This window comes from Culex quinquefasciatus, chromosome 2, assembly GCF_015732765.1.
Source record: "Culex quinquefasciatus strain JHB chromosome 2, VPISU_Cqui_1.0_pri_paternal, whole genome shotgun sequence".
Taxonomy (NCBI): Eukaryota; Metazoa; Arthropoda; class Insecta; order Diptera; family Culicidae; genus Culex; species Culex quinquefasciatus.
In genome coordinates, this window is record NC_051862.1 from 52,948,101 (window position 1) to 52,969,995 (window position 21,895).

Here is a 21,895-nt window from a genome sequence, read left to right on the forward strand (position 1 = left end):
GTCAAGTGCCATTAGGCATGTAAAAAGCTCACTTAAAAACATAAGCTCCTAAAAGAGCATTTATCGCGGCCAAATAGCAGTGCATAAATATGGCGCTAAACGCGTGCTCTGATTGAATATGATTAACCGCCATCTTAATTGAAAAAATGAAAAACTGAAAAATTTAATTTAAATTTGATGAAAACACACATTTATGCTGAATTTCTGGTATGATTAATATAGCGATAGATGTTTAAAAATATTTTGAACATTTTTTTCAAAGAATTGCAATTAAAAATTTTTAACTTTAAACACTATGATTACAAAATATTGATTTTTGGTGAAGCGAGTTGAATTTTTTGGCTCTATCTCCCCTACATTTATCAAAAAAATTTCAACCGCAGCTGAATTTGAGCCATCAATTGCGAGAATTAAGCTTTCAAATTATTTGGATGACCTCTAATATCTATTATTTATCATCGCCATTTTTGACAACCATCTCCATAATTTCATTTGGCAAGACGAAGACTTATTTTTGCCAAAATAAAACCTATTTGGCATAAGACGTTTGAAGACGTATGAAATGTCATTTTTCCATAACTCCTGACTAGGTTTTAACAAAGGTTTTATCAAGGCTTTGAGGATGTTGTTAGGATTCAGTTGTAAAGCCTTGAACTCCTATGTAGGTTTTATAAATAGGCCGTAACAACCTTTTGCGGAGGTCCTTTTGGGTTTTAAGTGGGGTTTATCAAGGTTCTGGGGAGTTTGTTACGACTAAGGGGTTTTAATGCTGGTTTTGGCTGATAGGTTTTATAGCGGTTGTGACAGCTTAGATAAAGCCTAAAATGTTACTTGGGATTCTCTTCCTCGACGGTCCCTTGGATATTGACAACCAGAGAGTCGACTGTAGTTTGCTTTTCAAAACCCAGGGATGTGTGATGATTGTTCAGCCCAGGTTGCTTAGAAATTGATTAACATTCCAACCCCAAGGCTCCAAAAAAGTTGGAACGGTAACTTCAACTCAATGGTTCTCGGACATAACTCAATCAAGATGATTCTTCTTTCCAGTGATTTGTTAGGATGTCTAGATGATTCTAGATCTTTGCAGAACTTAATTTGATCAAATCTGTAATTTTTGCGATCAAAAACATCGTACCAACTTTTTTTTTGCGTGTAAAAAAAATCGCCGAAAATTCCGCGGAGGCAGTCGTTTAAAAAATGTTGGAACGAGTTTTTCGGTCGCAGAAATTACAGATTTTTTCAAATCTAGTTCTGCAAAATTTTAGGATCATCTAGACATTCTTACAAATCACTGGGAACAAGAATCGTCCCGATTGGTTGAGTTATGCTCGAGAACGGGCGTGTTGAAGTTACCGTTCCAACTTTTTTGGGAGGCTTGGGCGTCCGTGGACATGCGTTGGGCGTTTCAGTGTTAAAAGGAAATAAAACCAATTTTATCAGAACAGGACAGACAGTACCATGAAAGCCATCCATTAGGTTTTACGCCGACTCAATTTTTAGGTTAGAAATTTAACAGCTTGGCTGCACTGTTTACATTTTTTGCACGTGTGTCTCAGCAAAAATGTGTGTGCGTGTGCGCTCGTGACGTCACGCTGTAAAACCTAATTGCCGGCCGCTCCCATCTCCACCATTCACCAGGGGAGGAAAAAGGATGCGGAGCACGGGAAATGCTAATGCTTGACTTACTTAGAAAAAACTCGAATCAAATTGACCGTTTGACCAAATTACATTGACTTTAAACAACAGGGCTACCGGGCTGCGTAAGCGTCGCGTTAAGTTGATAGTTGTGAAAGGTAAAGGTCTGGGAGTCGTCCTAAGCAAGCGATAAAACCTATGAAATTTCCGAGTTCTACCAAAATACCTTCAAAAAAGGAATCGTTAAACCGTTGTTACGTCATGGCAGAATGTGTCAAATACATATTTATTTATGTTGGATGTATGCACAAATGATTGGCTTCGATTATTTCAATGTAAAGTTTGGTTTCTAAATTTTTAAAATTGTGATTTTGTTTAATTTTGCATTCTTGTTGAATGTCTCCAAAAAGGATTTGTCTTATTTTTGATTGTCGAGCTTTAGTATAACCACTAAACTACTCTAAAGTGATTTAGAATTTTTAAATGCAGGATGCCGGCTAATATGGAATAGAGAGAAAAAGCATTGAGTAGTTATCAAGGACAATCAACCATTTAAATTTGACTTAAATATGGTTTTAGAGTTTTAATTTCGGCTTGGAGACTTTGCGAGTCTGGACTGGAAACCATAGAAGGTACAGTAGTTGTTCGGTAACTGGGCTGAGAACGTAGCCCAGTCATCGAATGCTGTTCGCTAACTGGGCTGAACGAAAAATAACGAGGGGACTACCGATGCATAATATTTATTTGATGAAATATAAAAATAAAAGTTACTCAAATTTGTTTACAATGATAACTTTTCATATTTCTTTAATTGTGTCTTGAAATTACATAAAAGTTTGAAAAAAGTTTTTTTATTTGTTGACCATGATTTTTGCATCCATTAACCCCTCGGTGATTTCGGTTTGTTTTGGTTTTTTGACGTTTGTCTGCTTTTTAACTGGGCTGCGGCCCAGTTATCGAGCGCCCAGTTAAAAAGCAGCCCAGTTAAACAACGCCCAGTTACCGAACAACTACTGTATTGTTTTACCTTTCCCCTGGTACACTCAAACCCCGATGGTTTGACACCAACTGTTGTCAAACGAACGGGATCAGTTTTTTTTTAATTTGACACCCCTTTTACGCGGAGTTAACACACACTACCAAACCATAGACTAATAAAAGACTACTCACTGGGCTCTGAACCATGACTCAACCTTTTTATGACCCCTCGGCACGTCCGGTTCACTGTCAAATATGACAGATCAAAATGTCAAGAACTGGCTCCACTGTCGATTTTCTGACGTTTCTTTTTTTGTTTGTTTTTGTTTTGATTTGTTATTCTAAACAAACACACACATTCGCACAGGGGAAGGGCCATGAACGTTTGGTTTCACCCCAAGTCACCGATGGAACGTATGTCCATCGGTTCCGGGTTGGTCGGCAGCTGTCGCATCCGGTCATGTAACGTCGACTATCTGACACACAAGGAACCTTTAACCTTTACGTAAGGCATTCTGAGCATTCCGGAAAGCCCGCGATGACGTTAGAGTAACAACTCCGGGACTGGTTCTGGGGTTCCATGTACCGGGATGGCACTCGTGACCAACTCGTGACTTTTCGGTGGAATCGAATCGAGTTTCATCGATCGCGTAGGAAGTATTCAGCCGATTTGATTTACATCTTCGTCTTCGTTTTGCTCACGTGCCAGCATTGCCGGTAAAAAGCTCATCTCTTTGTCCAACCAGGTGACCATGGGCAATCCGGACAGCAGCTCTGATCCGTTCAGCTAATTCCGGCACAGCTACAACTTCCGCCAGGACATGTAGTTGAGAAAGTTGCACTGATCGTCGACTGTAGACCGGTTCCAACGTTTTGCAGCAAAACGTGTCTCGGCGGGGAATTATCACGGATCTTGTCATCACCGTGACCTTGTGGTTTCTATTCTTGAACAGGAGCTGGTGGCTTTGGCAGGTGGGTTATGGTGAAGGTTTCCGCGTTGCTGAAGGCTGCCGCGCCAAGGTTGTTGCCAGAACGGTTTCGATTCCGGCCCTGCTAGTGCTCCACACGGACGTGGCAAATTTTCACACAACACACTCCAAAGTTAGTGGAAATCAAAACGAACAGCTGACTTTGTTGTGATTACCAAAATAAAGAAAAATAGATGCGCGCGCAAAGCAGCGCAAAACAAAATCGAAAAAAAGAAAGGGCTGCCAAGCAAATCTGTCATACGGGGGGCGAGCCGATGCGGTCCAAAGTGGTTCACGCGGTTCACAGCACATGAGTCATATTTTTTTGAAAAAAATGTTCGAAGTGGTTAGTCTTTTTTTAGTCTATGACCAAACGTTTGTATTGATGCGTGCGTGTAAAAGTGACAGTTCGTCACTTTTTCGTTTGACCAACCAACGGGGTACAAACTAAAGACGTTATTTAATCCACCTTTAGGAGGTTGGTGCCTTCCTTGCATTCATAAAGTGAATACACACACTTATTTTTATCAAAATATCTCAAAAAAGTGTATTAAAAACACTAAAGTACTTATAACTGTTTATAGGGTTGCCAGATCTTCAATCTTTTGAGCTCGTTGGAAAGATCTTTTAATTACCTACCTCACGATGGGTTGCATTACAGATCCGGACAAATTTTCATCAAAATATTTGAGATCCGGCCTCAAAAAAGTGTATAAATAACACTTAAGTGTTCATAACTTTTGATGGGGTTGACATATGTTCAATCTTTGGAACGCGCTGGAAAGGTCTTTCAAATACCTTTCTAACAATATATATCATGACGAGTTTTCTTACAAAAACCACCCTTTTTACAATCTTCCGAAGTTTAGCTAAAATCGTTTTGCCTTCCTCACGTTACTGAGGAAAGGCTTTAAAATCACTCGAAAAATGAACTTTTTAATTAGACCTCCTAGACCACCTTCATGTATACCTATCGACTCAGAATCAAATTCTGATCAAATGTCTGTGTGTGTGGTGGGATGTTGATCAAAAAATTGTCACTCGAATATCTCGACATTGGCTGAACCGATTATGTCCGTTTTGGCGTCATTCGATCCGTCTTGAGGTCCCATAAGTCGCTATTTAAAATTATGCAGTTTAGTTAAATACTTCAAAAGTTATGCTAAAAAAACGATTTTAAAAAAAGTCCGGAAGATTGTAAAAAGGGTGGTTTTTGTAAGAAAATCCGTCATGCTATACATTTTCAGAAAGGTATTTAAAAGACCTTTCCAACGCGTCCAAGACATTGAAGATCTGACAAATCTATCAAAAGTTATAAGCACTTAAGTGTTATTTACGCACTTTTTGCATTTTGGATAGCACCCTTTAAATGTGAGGAAGGCGCCAACCACCTAAGGGTGGATTAAGTAACGTTTTTTTGCATAACTTTTGAAGTACTTTTCTAAACTTCATAATATTAACTAGGGTCTTGTGGAACTCTAAGACGGATCGAATGAGGCCAGAACGGTCCAAATCGGTTGAACCATTAATCTACAGTAATTCCATAATTCAAATACGTCGCACAATCAACAAGTTATCAGCATGTTCGAAAAAAAACTATTAGTGAAGCAATCAATTCAGATCATCAACAGTCTACATCAAACACCAGCGGACCATTTATCACCCATAGAAAACCAAGCACGCGAAAGAGAGCGCACGTGTCCCCAACACACTACGTTTCCGTACCGCAAAGTGAGGCGCGGGTGGCACGACACGTGGACATAACCTAAAAATGTTCCCCTCCTACATGCTTTAACAAACTGTTTGGTATTGTCAAAAAGTCGCGACACGCTACACAGGATGATGGAAAAATCGCCCGATGACAGACTAACTAAAACTGTTTAATATTAATTGTGTCATTTTTGTCTGCTACGCTTCGACAATCAAAAGTACACACTAAAAAGAAATTTTTAAATTTAAAGTTTTGTAGGAAATTTTAACTATTATTTTTTTTTTTTTTGAAAATGTGAACATATTTTTATTGACAAGCAACATTTTCCAAAATCGAAAATCCTCCAATTAAATCTTAGTGTGCATGAAAAGTGCGACTGGAAACAGCTTATAAATCGTCGCCGTGGTCGATTGTGCGTACTAAGAAAGTGGCAGGTCGACGACCTCGCGCCCGCCGCCGTCTCAATGCCATTATGGTGTATGCGTGGAAGGAAAATTATTGTTACTTTGTTGTATTATGCTCTATTTTTGGGGAGGGCAGAGAGACGGCCACCCATCGTCAGTCGACATGCTCCCCCGACACGCACACGCGCACACACACATTGTCATCAAAACTCATCGAACAAAGCATAAAAGGACTCTCGCGTGGAGGCGGGTGGTAACTCACGCATCTACCCTTGAGAGAACTCACGCTCGCACACAAACAAAAATGATTTCTCTCGAGAGAGAGATCGAGATAGAGAGAGTAAGGGTTGGTTGGCGACAGCAGCAGCATAGCTATGCACAGGCAACATAACCACCACGCAATGATGGGGCGAAAATGAAAACAAAGAAATGTCCGCAAGCTGGTGTGAGTGAGGGAGACTTTATATTGACAGGATATGTTGGAAGCGGAATATAACCAAACGTTGAGCAATTTGTTTATTTCTAAATTACAATTACGATTGTAATAATTTTATTTAAAGTTTTTGTCCCCCGATCAATGGCGTGGGAGAGGCAATCATAAAAATTTAATATTTCTGGTATTATTTAGGAATGTTTGAAACAAAAAGTATAACGAAATGCACACACTCAGATTTCACGCAACAGAAAAAAATGTCGAGTATTTATGGGGGTACAGTACAAAAATAAAAAATTATTGTTTGGCTATGGGAATGAATTCCTATATTTATAGGACCTATTAAAATCAAACTCCAGAGTAATGCTATTATCAAACAAAATAAAAATAAAATATTATTGGTTTTATTAAACCAAAGATCCATCAGATTTTGGCAACACCCAAATTAATTTGATAGTTTTAGTCTCGTGATAAGTTCTCATTTCTATTTTTGTTATTACTCGAAATATGTTTTTTTTTTTTTTTCATTATTTTAACATCTTTTATCATAAATTATGAAGTTATTTGATTATTGGTTATTATCATCTACATATTTCGTTCATTACGTGATTTATTGCCATTGTGAAGGGTTAACGATGTTTATTGAAGGTATAGCTGTCGGCCACCATTGCTAGTACCAACCACTAGTGTCTTCCTTTTAACTTCAAGGACTTCGTCGCCCTGGGCTCCTAAGTGTACGGCATTTTTCGAGACGAGATTTGTCTGATCACGCCTTCCGTCTGACAGGGAAGTAAATGTTGGCCCCGGACTAACCTAAACAAAAGGTTAGGTCGTTAGCTCAGGCCAGGTGTAGGAGTCGTCTCCCTGGGTCCTGTCTCGGTGGAGTCGCTTGTAGACAGCTGGACTAACAATCCAAAGGCAGTCAGTTTGAATCCCGGGGTGGATGGAAGCTAAGGTGTAAAAAGAGGTTTGCAATTGCCTCAACAATCAAGCCTTCGGACACCTAGTTTCAAGTAGGAATCTCGCAATCGAGAACGCCAAGGCAATGCTGTAGAGCGAATAATTTGATTTTAGATATTTTTTTAAATTGATCAATTATTGATTTTTAAATAAATACACGTATAGCGTTTTTAAGCTTTTTTACAAGTTTTAAGTGTTGGGACAAGCTTGTATTGATATTTAAAAAAATACGGTAGCATGACTGTTATCACAGCATGGCAAAGTCGCATGCAAATCACCTTTGTAAAAAAGACACAAGACGTAATCCCAGCACCAACATTGAGAATTGACGCCTTAGCCCGTTCGGCTAATAGACCAATGAAGAATGGAAAGAATATGAGCTTGACATTTCGACTAAGTAGGTTTACCATATACTGATGGGCTACATCATAGACTTATTAGTCTATGAGCTACATATTTAAGAGTGTAATATTACATCAAATTTCATAAGGCAAGCAATGCTGGATTGCTACATTATTTGCTGTGTACAATGTATTTTGCATTCTGTGTTATTTAAAAAAAAAGTAAATTGGGCTTGAAATAAGATTGTTTTTAATTCTATACGGAGGTTTGATTATTCGAAATTCGATTAGCCGAAATGTCATCAGTTTGTTTTAAACTTTCTTATGTTTGAACCCGGTAACCTGACATTTGATCAAACCCGAGTGGTTTATGCCTTTTTACATTTCCAAATAAATATTAAACGATCCAACATAAGATAACGAAATTTTTTTTTGAGTTTTTAAAGTTCCAATATTTTTTTTTCTATTCTGTTTTTTGGGTATTTTTCAATATCCCCCCAAAGTCTTTATGGATAATAAGTGCAGTTCTCGTAGTTTATAAATTGAGAATTGGCAGGCACTTTTCGTTTATTTTAAATGTTATTAAATAATCTAGAAATAGGTTTGAACATCCACATATTTATTTGTTCTCAATAGTACAATTTCAGCTAACATTCATACATTAATCTAACAATTGTATAATTCATTCCATGTCTAACACTATTCTTATATGCCTTTTAAGCCCAGGATTAAATCCCAAACCAGTCTTCGTTCAAAACACAACTACAAAATCCTGATCAAAGTTCTCTGTTTTTATCTAAAGTTAACATTCCTGATCGCTATTTTCAAATCAGCACGCTATTCTTCTTCCTTGTATACAATAATCAGTAGAGTGTCCCACCAAATGCTTTCAGCTACAGCGTGGGGTTACATACATTATGAGCTGTTGTTCAGAATATTTCGGTTGATATTTTTTTCTTCCAAAACCTTGCTCTAATATTTGTTAATGCCAAACAGTCGAACTCCATGAAACTGAGGTAACTTTGGGACAAGTACAACCACCAGCGAGATGAAGTTTGCGATAAAGTGATCAATGTCGTTTCTGGTGTAGAGACAAGTCAGAAGAAATCTGAAATTTTTTCAAAGATTTACCATTTTCTCATTACTTCATAAAACAAACTAGAAGACTTACAAAATAATCGGAGCCGCCGTCAAGAACTTTCTGGTGGCGGTGAATTGAACTCCATGGTTAATCTGTTCCCAGTGAGTATACTTCCGTGAATCTCCAGTATCAATACTCATCCAAGGGGCGCCCTTTATCGAGTGTAAGAAGTAGAGATGTGCCTGCAATTAATTGTAATCATAGAAACCTTAATAATAATTACAGGACAACACAAACAACCATCTCAGGTCTAAACATACCAAATTATGTGTGATATTCGTGATAGTCCAAGCGTAAGGAATATTAATGAATGGCAACGCCAGCAGTACGATGTGGAAGATTAGAATACCAAGTATGTACGCCAGCCACAAGCCCCGAGAGTCTAGCCACGAGCTGTTCGGATTAGGATCTCCATGACCACCGGCAATCATTTCGGATGTTGCTGTTTAATTTGAAAAGATTATTCCAGAATGGTACAAACTACGCGCACGAATGATACATATAATGTTGCGAAAAATGACGTTTCTTTGTTATGATTGTGACTACAGGTTGAATTTTAAGGGGAATTTGTTGTTGGAGTTTATTATTATTTTGAACGAGAATTCACTAATACTATGTGCGTTCATGTCGTATACGTCGTAACTTTGGCGTGTGCATTGTGTGTGTTTAGAATTCCATGGTATGCATAACAAAGAGATGAAACTCACAGAACATACAATTTTTACTTGTTCAATCTTAATTTTAATGTTTTTTTTTTTTTGCAGGTTGCAAAATAATTTATCCAACGTCTTGTTTCGGTCTCCTAAATGGTAAAAAAATAGTTTTTCAACGAGTTGCAGAAATAATTATCATTCTGCTGCGATCGTTTTGCTTCAGGACAAAAAATAATTAAGTATTTTATCAAAATCTCAACATTTGAGCACATGAGTTTATGAAATTTAAACTGGATTGCACTTATACAGCAATTCCCCACGAAAACAGCATGATTCGAAAAAAAGTTGTCCGATCGGACTCAAAATTGCCGAAATAACTAGACCCAAAAAGTAACCCCGTTCGTTTGACAACAGTTGGTGTCAAACCAACGGGGTTTGAATGTAGTATTAATTTCACATATGAGTTCGTCGCTAGCTGCCGTTATGACGTTGAAGTCTCCCCTCAATGTATAGCTCAAAAGCGTTTCTGAGCTATAAATACTACACCCAATGACCTAATTTGAGCAAAACGTTAAAGAATAGCTTAAAAGAAAACTTCTTTTATACAGAAAGGATAGCGTTTTTATTGTGTTACTTCAGTTACATCTGTTGATATACAATATGTAGCGGTAGTACATTAATGATCTGTATCTTTTTATTTTCATTCTTGTGTTTCGTGAATGGTGTACCTAACAAACTTCAAGTTGATCGTCGTGAGTAGAGGTTCACACCATCAGCTGTTATATTGAAAATACGAATTTGTTAAAAGAATATTGTATATTCACTACTAATTGATCTGTCGCTTTTTTCTCATGTTCAACATTCCAATTTCCACCAAATTTTTGTGTCGCTGGGTTATTTGTTTGTGTTCTTTAGGTTACAATACGTATTGTTTGTAATATTTTATGTGGTATGTGTGATGTTAGTTATACTAGTTCTTACGTGTTATAAATATATGTATATTTGTGTGACTTGTGTGTGATTGTGTATATAATATTTGTAATATGAATAATGTACTCTTTATCATTTAGCTATCGAGTGTGTAGACCAATAGTCGACAGAAAATGACCCACGAAAAGCTGCTCAATACAGATTAAGTGTTATTGTTAGCATATTTTCCGCAGAAGTGTATTTGTTGCTAGATTATTGTTAATGTTGTTGGTTTCTACACTTTTAGTCTATCATATGTAGAAGGTAAATATTTCTAAAATAAACTTCTATTTGTATCCCAACTTATTAAGAGCACAATAAAGAATCGAATTCTCTCTATAAAAATAATGTTAATACATTTTGTTTAATGGAGACGGAAAGGTCTTCGAGAACAGGTACTAACAGGTCTAACGGTAATATATAAACTAAATCTAACTGAGCTTAAACTGGATTAAACAGTTTAATCGAATTTGATGCAAGTGATTGGTTTTCAGATTATCTTCATGGTTTTCATGGTAGATTATTTGTTGTGCATTGATTCGAGAGAAAAAAATATTGTGCAAGGATGTTCTCGTTTTCCAAAGTGGAAGCTTTATAAAGTTAGTTGCCTTGAATATCTGTAAACCGAAAACGTTCGGCTAATTGTGCCACCTGAAGCGTATAGAACGTAAAATTCCTCATGAATACTATCCAGAAATTGCTTGTTAGTTGCAGTTTAGGAGTCATCATCGTCGTCGTCGATGATGGCTTGCTTGTCGACACTTTTCCGGCTAACGCGGCCCTTTACGATCTTGGTCACCGTGACCCGCGTTCCACCGGTCAGTCCGGCCGAGTGCGTTGCGCCCCAGCCCCGGATCGCCTCCTGGGTGGACATTAACATTGAATAGGAGGTTACGCCTAGTTCACCTTCCTTGCTGTTGTGGATTCCGTACAGGAAGTACACCAGCATTCCGATCGAAAGCCAAATGAAGAACCGCAGCCACGTCAGGAAGCTCAGATGGACCATGAGTTCGATGTTGCAGAAGATGCTCAGCGCCGGGATGTACGGAACCAGTGGGACCTTGAACTGGAGTCCACGAGTGTTTTGGTGGTGGGCCGAAATTACTACGATACATGCGACTAGGCAGAACAGCAGGAATCCATAGAGGCCAAGAGCCCACCAAACGCCGTTGTAAAGGTCATCCCAGGAAGCCTGTAGTTGAAAGCAAATCGCTACGCTAAGCACACAGAAAAGGAGTACTGCCCCGGAACAGGCCACTCCAGGCTCGCAACGTCCTAGAACCGGCTCTAACCAGCGGAACTGAGGACGCAGACGTCCTGCTAGGGCTATTTCAATCATTTCACTGGTCGGTGAAGACGGATCAATGGCACTCGATTGGGAAGAAGAGGAAGCGCCTTCTTCTTCGTCCGTTCCTGGGGTATCCGGAGCGAGGTGGACAGTCTCCTCCACGGCTATCGGTCTGTAGCGAAGGACAATTACGCTGGCACTGACGATGGTGTACGCCATAAGGGTTCCAATGGACATGAACTCCACGAGCTTCTCCAGATCAAACAGGAGTGCCAACAAAGCCGAACATAGCCCTGAAACCGCCAGGTTCAACAAGGGAACCTGTGTCTTGGTATTGACCTTTCCAAAGCAGGAAAACAACAATCCATCACTGGCCATGGCGTACAGACATCGCGGCAGAGCAAACAGAGATCCAAGCAGAGTTGTGGTCATTCCACAAATAGCTCCCGTTGAAATCGCGTACTTGGCCCACGCAATACCACGTGTCCCAAAGGCATCCGGAAGAGCAGCTGCCGGATTGATTTCGTTGTACGGTATCATCAACGTCAAAGCTGCGCTCACCAGGACGTACCCAATGGTTACGGCACACAACGAAAGAATCGTGGCCAGCGGAATGGAAACGCTCGGATTTTTTGCCTCTTCACCGGAAGTAGCAATGCTATCAAAGCCAACGAACGCGTAAAAACACGTGGCCGCTCCCGCCAAAACTCCTCCAAATCCATACGGCAAAAATCCCTGCTCGGGCAGTGACCAATTTCCAGCATCAGCGTACCAAAAGCCCAGCCCAACCACCAGGGCCATCACGATTACGTTTACCGTGGTCAAAATACTATTAATCATGGCCGTAGCCTTAACTCCAGTCGCCAACGCAATCGCATAGCTCATGCAAACGCCAAACGCCAGAAAGTCCGGATATTTGGCCAGCAGCTGCTCGTGCATCTCGCCGGTAATCTCCATCGTTGTGTTTGCCACAATGTTGCCCAGCATCGAATCGACGTAACCACTCCAGGCACGTGCCACCGATGCCGCCCCCAGCATGTGCTCCAGCAGGATGTTCCAACCGATGACGAACGCCCAGAACTCACCAATCGATACGTACGTGTAGACGTAGGCCGAGCCGGCCTTGGGAACTGAAATGGATTAGAATTTTGTTTATTTTTAAACCATCAAACTCACAACAAATCCTTACCCCGCGTTCCGAACTCGGCGTAGCACAGCGCTGCCAGCATCGAAACCATGCCGGCCAGGATGAACGACAGCACGATTCCGGGGCCGGCCATCTCGCGGGCAACGGTTCCGGTTAGGACGTAGATGCCGGCGCCCACCATGTGGCCGATTCCTGCAATGCGTTTTTGTATTATTTTTTTTGAACAATTCATGGCTAGACATCACGAGATTTATTTTGGTTTTGGTCCCCCCTGATTTCGGAATTTCAATGGAGACGCATGGTGATTTGATGAATGAAAAAATTATGTTTATGGAAGCCCATGGTGGTTTTAAAGAAGAACAAAAAATCGAGCTTCTAGCCGAACAATTATTTGCATAAAAGTAAATTAACACTGGATCGCCCAACGCATGTCCAACTTACACGGACGCCCAAGCCTCTTAAAAAAGTTGGAACGGTAACTTCAACTCGCTGGTTCTCGGGCATAACAGAATCAATCGGAAGGATTCTTTTTATTCCAGTGAGTTGTAAGGATGTCTAGATGATCCTAAAATATTGCAGAACTCAATTTGGCCAAATCTGTGATTTTGCGACATCGTTCCAACTTTTTTTTCGCAGATTTTGTGGCAATTTTTTTTACACGCGAAAAAAAAGGTTGGAACGATGTTTGAGTCCTGCAAAGTTCTAGGATTATTTAGACATCCTTACAAATTACTAGAAAAAAGAATCGACCCGATTGGTTCAGTTATGCTCGAGAACCAACGAGTTAATGTTACCGTTCCAACTTTTTTGAGGGCTTGGGAGTTGGAATGATAATGCAGAATGAGCTGAGAAAATTACGTTTTTGACAACATTGCATGTTTCCTACCTAGTGCATAAATTATGCCTCATTCTCACATTACAACGAAAGTAGGGTGAATGATCAATTTTGGACTCAAGTTTAGATTTTTTCTACTGTTCCAATGCTTTAATAAAGTCGAAAGAAATTGATTTGATCCTAGAAGCTACGTATACAAAGTATCTTCTATAACCCTATATTTTACTGCAGATGAGTATTGCGAAGAAAAACATCCCCAAATTGAAGCGTAATAAGATGAATAAATCTTCATAATTCAATTCTCGATATCATTCATGTAGCTTTCCTGCGAACGAATGAGATCTAAATTTCACATGAAAAGACAGCAGGGGAAAAAACACACCACGCTGTGTCGTTCATCCTGGCAGGGAGAGACTGACCGTGAAATAATCTCCATTTCTCAAGTTATTCACCAAAATCAGCAGGACAACACATTTAGTGCTGTGCTGAATTATGCATGACATCGCCTTCGAAAAAAAAAACGAATAGTGATGCCAAATCTGCGCCCCAATCTGTTTCAATCAATGACCGTAATAGAGAAGGGGTGGGAGAGAGGTCTGACGTTACTACATACTGTAGACTGGAGCATGAATCTATGCTGTTTGCAGTCAAAACACCTCCCAAGTGGCCCTCTTTTTCTTCTTTTCAAGGACTTCCTCCTTCACAAGGCGACATAAATCACTCTGAATTCGTGGAAAACAAAGTTTTCCTTTTTCTTTGATGCCCCACTAAGGAATGATGAAAAATAGTTCAAGGTGCACTTACCCAGCAGCGTGATATCGAATGTGTTCAGACATCGGTTCAGCGGGGTCTCCATCAGGTCCGCCGGAAGCTGCTTAGTCCGGTTCATCTTGCTGCACAGCCCGGACATTACGTGGCCCAGGATCATCCTTCTGACGCTGGGCATTTCTGCTCCCTGCTGAGGGGAACACCATATGGAAGCAAAGGTCGTGGTCGAAATTTGACCCCCACCAGGACAGGTGATAAAATATTAAGCACTTTTCTCCATTTGGACTCGCCGCGCGTTGGTTCCAGATGGTCAACGCCTCACCGTACTTACCCGGACGATCCGGCAGTTCCGAACCCGTTCGCGAAAACCCCTCGAAAAACCAAACGTGACTTCACTGCGTAAATCCGGAAAAACCTTTCTCCGCAAAAAGGAAAATCCAACTTTTCACTCGGATTTTCCTCTGTGACGACGTGGGTTCAGAAGACGGCGACGACGAGCAGCTGATAACGGTGTGCGAGCTTTCGCCTCTCCCGAAGCCGTCTGAGCCGTCCCCCAAAAAGCACACACCGTCCGTTATCGGGAACAACTTGTTCGATTTTGCGGTGGCCGCCGCCGTCGAGGGATTCGCTCGGCAGGTTGATATTGCACGTTTTGTCCGAAAGTTTTCCTCAAAGTTTCATATGGCGCTGTTCAGTGGAAAGCGAACTTTGAGGCGCAACCGACAATACCGCACACCTCCTAATGTTATGCTTCACACGAAGTACATCCGACGGAATGCTTTGTATGAGCGAGAATGTGTGTGTAGGGGTCGCATGCGCATAAGCTTCCGGCAATCCGGTCCCACGCACGCTACGTGTGGTCGTCGTGAGATGTATAACCAGAATAAAACAGCAAGAAATTAGTAACAACATCATTAAAGTTCAATTAGGATTGAAGAGATGTCTCATATAAAAATAATGGAAGGAGAGATTTTATTAGAGAACTGATTTTTAAATTGTGTACATACCTACTATATACATCTCTAAATTTCTAATGTCATCAACACAATAATATCAAAATTGATTTCCGGCAAATTCTATTCCTAACAAAATTGGGAATAATAAAATTCTAAAAAACCATGCGCCTCCGTTGAATCATATTCTTTTATATTCATGGCGACGCCTGGTTTTTTAGAGTTGATACCCGAAACTTGTCAGGATTAGTACGACCGGTAAAGGAAGCATAATGTTGAAGGTCGTAATGAGAAATGGTTTCAACAATATCACTTTTGAAACGTTTTAAATCACTGTTGTTAATTAACAATTTACTTGGAAATCGAATATTTTCAATAAATTTGGACTTTTTTTTTCAAAATAGGTAACCTCGTAAACCAGTAAAAAAATAATAAAATAGCGTTTATTGGCTTTTCTTAAGAGGCAGTATTTGTAAATATTGCTCGGTTTGTTCTAGAGGTCGTATCGAGGTGCTCCGATTTGGATGAAACTTTCAGCGTTTGTTTGTCTATGCATGAGATGAACTCATGCCAAATATGAGCCCCCAACGACAAAGGGAAGTGGGGTAAAACGGGCTTTGAAGTTTAAGTTCAAAAAAACATTAAAAATCTTTAAATTGCTCGCATTTCCGTAAAACTTCTTCAATTCCAACTCTCTCAGATGCATTCGAAAGGTCTTTTGAAGTTTGTTTTTTTCTCATAGCTTTTGCAAATTATTGTTAAAAATTGATTTTTTTTAAACCTTAACATCTTTTCCAACAGCCTCCAACACCCATACTCCCATAGGTCAAAAGATAGGTAATTTCATGGATTTCAAATGCCGTATTAAGTAGGCGAATCTGTTTTACCCTTAATCCGACAAAATGTTAAAAAATATTTGAATTCATTTTAAATGGCATTTTTTCCAATCAAATTTACAACTCTAATACTTCTAACTTACGTGAAATTGTCCGAGGATTCCGAATATGACAAAATTGAGACCAATATGTGCCGCTATGACGGCCTACAGGGCAAAAACTAACGTTGTAAAATGTTTGTTATAGAAAAATCGAAAAACTACGAGAAAAACTGCGATTGGCCAAAAAGTTATTTCCGAAGGCTTATAGTCCATGAAATTACCTATCTTTTGACCTAAGGGAGTATGGGTGTTGGAGGCTGTTGGAAAAAAGATATCAAGGTTTTAAAAAAATCCATTTTTAACAATAATTTGCAAAAGCTATAAGAAAAAATCAAACCAATCCTGGATGTCTATGGCACATTTTGAAGTGCTTCAAAAGACCTTTCGAGTGCATCTAAGAGAGTTGGAATTGAAGAAGTTTTACGGAAATGCGAGCAATTTTAAGATTTTTAATGTTTTTTCGACCTCAAAGCCCGTTTTACCCCACTTCCCTTTGTCATAGAGTGCTCATATTTGGCATAAGTTCATCTACACGGAGGATCGGCATTACACGAAATCGAGTTCGATTACACGAAATTCAGTTCAGGTACGATTACATACTTTCGTGTAACAGGGGTCGAACTGGATTTCGTGTAAAATCGAAATTGAAATGTTTCACCGGGTGGATATTGCCTGTTGCCTATATTTGGGCGTTTTCAGATTTTCTTTGGATTATTATGAAGAGCAATTTAATTTCAATTGAATTATTAGATTGAACAATGCGTTTATTTATTTCAAAATTTACAATAAATTAATGAAAAAAGACTATAATAAAGTCTGTTCAACCTGCTGTCGTTGTACATGCTCTTCGGCAGCGGACTGTTTTATGGTATAGTTGTCGTTGTAGATACCCACGGTGAAACCGACGACCTTCGGAACGTCGCGAATGTCAGTCTTCACTTCATGTCCAGCAGCTCGTCCAGGTTCCCGCCGCGGTTCGTGAAACTTGTGGAACGCGCGATTTTTCTTCAGTCCGTAGGCATCGGCAGAATAGTCAAGGTTGTACATTTTTGTGACTTTGGTCACGGACCGCAGGCGGATTTCGGTCACGCTCTTCACGTAATGGTTGCGAACAGTCACTGAATGCGCCCGCTGTGCCACTGGCGATCTCCACAATCGACCGAGCGACGTCCAGTTGCCCTTCTGAAATCCTGGCCACGGCTAGTTGCATTGAAGCTCGGTTACTCCGACTCCTGCTCCAGAATCGTGTTTTGTGTTATAATTCTGCAAAGAAATACAATTAATTGATTCGCTAAATATTGGATAAAGACCTAAGATGATAAATACGAACTCACCTGCAAGCGAACGAATTTCAAGAGTGATTCATTGCGTTTGTGATCTGTTGCTTTTGCTGCTGCTGACTATTCCTTGGCTTCGTTTCATTGAAGTTGTGCATCCTGTTACGTTCGATCCGGGGCGCGTTTGGAAGCATCATTCTCCGGAACCGGAGTTGAGCATGATCGTCCAGGAGTCGACCAGGTGGTGTGAGGGTTGCGGGTGCGCAGGAGATTGTGGCAGCACTTTAGCACCATTCATAAAGAGGAGAGACGCTACTGGATATTTGTTGAGCTGGAGTGACCGCGACCACCACCGGTTACCGGGGCCTGTTCCTGGGCCTTCGGGAGATGGATCGGTGGATGAATTCCACCAGAGTGCTCTCCAGACTCAAGGCCACCTCCTATGACAGGGCACTTCTGTTAACATCACTTGTTGATTATTCGCTCGGTACACGATACATGGTTCCGGGAAGGTTGCGCTATGAATAAAATGAAGATGAGAGGTTGATGGTTGAGAATGTTTGATGGGTACTTACCAAGCTGCACGACTTCCAGATCAGCTGCGGCTTTCGGAGCCAAGTCTGAAGCGCGAACGGGACGAGCAAGTTCCGTAATGCTTCTTCGTCGTATTCGTCGCTTTCAAGTTTGTCTCCTCTCTCTGGTTCTCGGTTTTGGTAACTGCTCTTGGAGCGGCGGCCTTCGCCCAAATCTGTTCGTCCCGGAAGTCCTCACCGGTTTGGATCGTAAGTTTAGTTTATGGTTCTGGTCAGCCAGTGTGAGGACGCCACCTCACAGCGTACTTGCTGCGACCGACCGGCGAGAGGGACGATCGCGTTGGGAATCAAGAAACGCTGCTCGACGAGTGGACTTGCTGCTGGTTCAGACCGGTGAAATATACGCTTCGTGCTTGCTCCGGCTTTTGCTGGAGTAGAGGGGGCACGGGACGACTTGCTTGTGATTTCGCGGACGTACTCCGACGACGAAAATCGGCGAGACGTTTTGTGCTTGCGGGTAGTGAGCGATTTCTTCCCCGAGGGTCCAGCCGACGCGCACCTGACTCGTGCCGGACTCAAACTGGTCCTTATGCTGGACGATCTGCACCTCAAACTAGTGCATCTTCAGCAGGCGAGCTTGGTTGGCCTTGCTGCCTCCACCGTCGTCGGAATTGTCATCTTCGCGTAGTGAAATGTGCGGTGGAGCTGCAACCGGACCCAGCGTGCCTCACTTACCGGTCGTGACCGTTTCCCACTTTCTTACTTGGATGGGATGTTCTTAGCTTCTTCTCCGAGCTCTGCATCGGAACGCAGTCAATGTCCTCCGTGGTGACTAGCGGCATCCCGTCGATGTCCTCCTCGTCGCTGTAGATCTTGCTTGAGCACTGGCGTAGATCTGGATCGGGTTGTCTGGAGAAAAAAAATAATGAATTGTATTAGTTGTATGACTTCAAAAAATTATTGCCGGAAGTTAGAATTCCGCTTCCAACAGACCGAGGGACCTAGAATTTAACTGGAATCGGCCACAAAAGCGTCCACCGGCTCGCTATTCTTCATTATCCGGTTTGGGGGAGTCGGAATCTTTCCTTTCCAAATCTTAGCCAACGATTTCGAAAAAAAAATCATTGCCGGAAGATACGATTCCGCTTCCCCCAGACCGGGGAATCAAGAATTCAACCGGAATCAGCCACAACAGTGTCCGCCGGCCCACAATTCTTCGTTATCCGGTTTGGGAGAATCGGTATCTTTCCTTTTCCGATCTTAGCCAACGATTTCGGAAAATCATTGCCAGAAGGTTCAATTTCGCTTCCGGAATCTTGCCTTTTCCGATCTTCGCCAACGATTTCGAAAAATCGTTTCCGGACGGTACAATTCCGCTTCCCCCAGACCGGGGAACAAAAGATTCAACCGGAATCGGCCACAAAAGTGTCCGCCGGCCCACAATTCTTCGTTATCCGGTTTGGGGGAACCGGAATCTTGCCTTTTCCGATCTTCGCCAACGATTTCGAAAAATCGTTTCCGGACGGTACAATTCAGCTTCCCCCAGACCGGGGAACCAAGGATTCAACCGGAATCGGCCACAACAGTGTCCGCCGGCTCGCTATTCTTCGTTATCCGGTTTGGGGGAACCGGAATTTTGCCTTTTCCGATCTTCGCCAACGATTTCGAAAAATCGTTTCCGGACGGTACAATTCCGCTTCCCCCAGACCGGGGAACCAAGGATTCAACCGGAATCGGCCACAACAGTGTCCGCCGGCCCACAATTCTTCGTTATCCGGTTTGGGGGAACCGGAATCTTGCCTTTTCCGATCTTCGCCAACGATTTCGAAAAATCGTTTCCGGGCGGTACAAATCCGCTACCCCCAGACCGGGGAACCAAGGATTCAACCGGAATCGGCCACAACAGTGTCCACCGGCACGCAACGAAGAACGTTATCCGATTTACGAAAGCGGAATATTGCCTTTTTCGGCAACTGTGCGCAATTCAAAGCCAAACTTACCTCAGCACCTACTCTTGCCACAAATTCCAAAATTGCACTAAGTCCCGATTTGACAGCGGACAAAAATCTCGAAATTATTCTAAGTCCAAAAGTTACACCTTTTTCAGTTCGGACCCCTGAACTGGCAAAGGTGTAACTTTTACACTTTTTGCAGTTCGCACTTTACACTTTTTTCAGTTCGAGGGTTGAAACTAGTCGGTGGTGTAAAATCGAACTGCAAAAAGTGTAATGCCGATTCTCCGTGTAATGTATAGACAAACAAACGCTGAAAGTTTCAATCTAATACCAGCCCGGGAATGTGCCTTGGGCAAAGTTGTTGGTTTTTTAGAGATTTTTAGAGGACCATCCATCAACTACGTAGACACTTTTTTGGGAAACTGTTGACAGAATTATTTTTTAATTTTTATCCCTAAAAATAATAGCTCAATTCCGGATTAAATGCCATGAAATCAAGTTAAGTAGAGATGGGCAGAAAAAGAGCGAACCGCTCAAAGAGCCGGTTCACTGAAAAGAGTGAACGAACCGTGGCTCACAAAAAAAGAACCGCGGTTCTTTTTTAAACTTTTGAAAGAACCGTTTCAATATGGCATGATTTTTGTTATAAAATTAATTTGCTACAATTTCAAAAATGCCAATGCTTATAAAAATTAATCCCAAAAGTAAATGATTTTCTAAACGAAATGAAATAAACTTTTCATAGTACATCTGAGTGTACATTCAACTAATACCGGAATACAAATTTGAGCATTTTAAATAGTATAACCTGTCTAATATTACCAAAACTACTGATTATTTGAGAGATTTTGGATAAAAAATAATCATTTTATGCGATTAAACTTTAGCGTTTATAGACTTTATCGATTAAATCAGAATGTTGAGAAAAGTTCACCGAATATTTTCTCCAAATAAAATATCAGCATTAGTTCAATTCTTGCAGAAATAAACGCAATTTAAAAATTAATAGCAATTTAAGTTTGGATGCCATTCAATAACTTGAATATTTAGTTTTGAGTAGAAATCTTGACATAGAGACCACCAAGACCTTTTGGGTCTCAAGAGCATCTTCTCGTTTTCAGTTTTATTTTTTTTGCATATATGACCGCTACAAATATTTTTCAAAGTTTATGTCACCCCACCCCTTCAAAATCGGTCCGAAAAATCAGGGGGCAAAACAATATTTTTTCAGAAAACTTCCAATTTTTTATGGAAATAGAAGTCTGATCAACTGAAAACAAATTAAAAAGCATTTTGTGAAATTCCGTTACACAGTAATGCAAAAGTAACACGATACTTTGAAAACTAATGATTTCAATACAACCGAGGAAGTTTAATAGTAGTTTATGCAACAAGATGCAAAAAGAGGATTTTTTCAGCACGAGTCGTACATTTATCCAACGAGGTTCACCGAGTTGGATAAATACGAAGAGTGCTGAAAAAATCAAGTTTTGCAACGAGTTCCATACAACATTTTTTGCAATTCCAAAAAACAAACACTGAGTGAAATTTTATGTCAAATTTTCATGTATTTTGACAATAAATCGTTTAAATCTAAAAAATGTTGAAAAGTGTTACTTTTCGAAACAAGTGCTGAAAAGTTCAACTTTTCAGCACCCATTTGAGTGCTGAAAAGTAGAACTTTTCAGCATTTATTTTGAAAAGTGTTGCTATTCGATTCTGTTATTTTTGGTACAGAAAAGTAGGCTATTTCGTCGTTCAAGAATAACTGGAAAAGTAAATAGTTTCACGACGGAATTGCCAAAAATGCATTTTAAAACTCTTTTTCATTAAAATATGTATACCATGGCTTGCTATTTTTTTTTACTACGTTGGTCAGAGTTGAGGGACATAAACATCAAAAAATATTTGGTGCGGCCTAATTTATAAAAGTCTAATGTGAAATAACTTACACGATTCTTGAAAAAACCCTTTTCATGCAATTTTTTCAAAAGAGCGAATGAGCCGTT

At 40.6% G+C, this 21,895-nt stretch overlaps 2 protein-coding genes across 3 annotated transcripts; both read right to left on the reverse strand.

Annotated features, from left to right (window-relative positions):
* Positions 1-8,028: 8,028 nt before the first annotated feature.
* Positions 8,029-9,140, reverse strand: LOC6035694 (ORM1-like protein). The gene is made up of 3 exons (XM_001845776.2): positions 8,832-9,140; positions 8,602-8,753; positions 8,029-8,538 (listed from the first exon to the last, which is right to left on the reverse strand). The coding sequence occupies exons 1-3, from the start codon at positions 9,000-9,002 to the stop codon at positions 8,403-8,405; spliced, it is 459 nt and encodes a 152-aa protein (XP_001845828.1). The 5' UTR covers positions 9,003-9,140; the 3' UTR covers positions 8,029-8,402.
* A 687-nt stretch (positions 9,141-9,827) lies between these two features.
* On the reverse strand, positions 9,828-14,865 carry LOC6035695 (cationic amino acid transporter 4). Of its 2 annotated transcripts, none has more exons than XM_038253911.1 (4): positions 14,563-14,865; positions 14,268-14,418; positions 12,671-12,820; positions 9,828-12,611 (listed from the first exon to the last, which is right to left on the reverse strand). In XM_038253911.1, exons 2-4 carry the CDS (start codon positions 14,407-14,409, stop codon positions 10,909-10,911), a joined length of 1,995 nt encoding a protein of 664 aa, XP_038109839.1. In that variant the 5' UTR covers positions 14,410-14,418; positions 14,563-14,865; the 3' UTR covers positions 9,828-10,908. The 2 variants fall into 2 exon arrangements, with proteins under 2 accessions (XP_038109839.1, XP_038109841.1); XM_038253913.1 differs by having other exon boundaries at positions 14,268-14,421.
* Between the last annotated feature and the right edge of the window lie 7,030 nt (positions 14,866-21,895).

Bases quoted from the DNA above. Each gene is read 5' to 3' on its own strand.
- LOC6035694 (XM_001845776.2), bottom strand. From the start codon at position 9,002: ATGATTGCCGGTGGTCATGGAGATCCTAATCCGAACAGCTCGTGGCTA. The intron at 8,754-8,831 runs GTATGTTTAGAC...AATTAATTGCAG, and splicing joins CGAATATCACACATAATTTG to GCACATCTCTACTTCTTACA. The intron at 8,539-8,601 runs GTAAGTCTTCTA...AAAAAATTTCAG, and splicing joins ACGGCGGCTCCGATTATTTT to ATTTCTTCTGACTTGTCTCT.
- LOC6035695 (XM_038253911.1), bottom strand. From the start codon at position 14,409: ATGCCCAGCGTCAGAAGGATGATCCTGGGCCACGTAATGTCCGGGCTG. The intron at 12,821-14,267 runs GTAAGTGCACCT...AACGCATTGCAG, and splicing joins ATTCGATATCACGCTGCTGG to GAATCGGCCACATGGTGGGC. The intron at 12,612-12,670 runs GTAAGGATTTGT...AATCCATTTCAG, and splicing joins CGCCGAGTTCGGAACGCGGG to TTCCCAAGGCCGGCTCGGCC.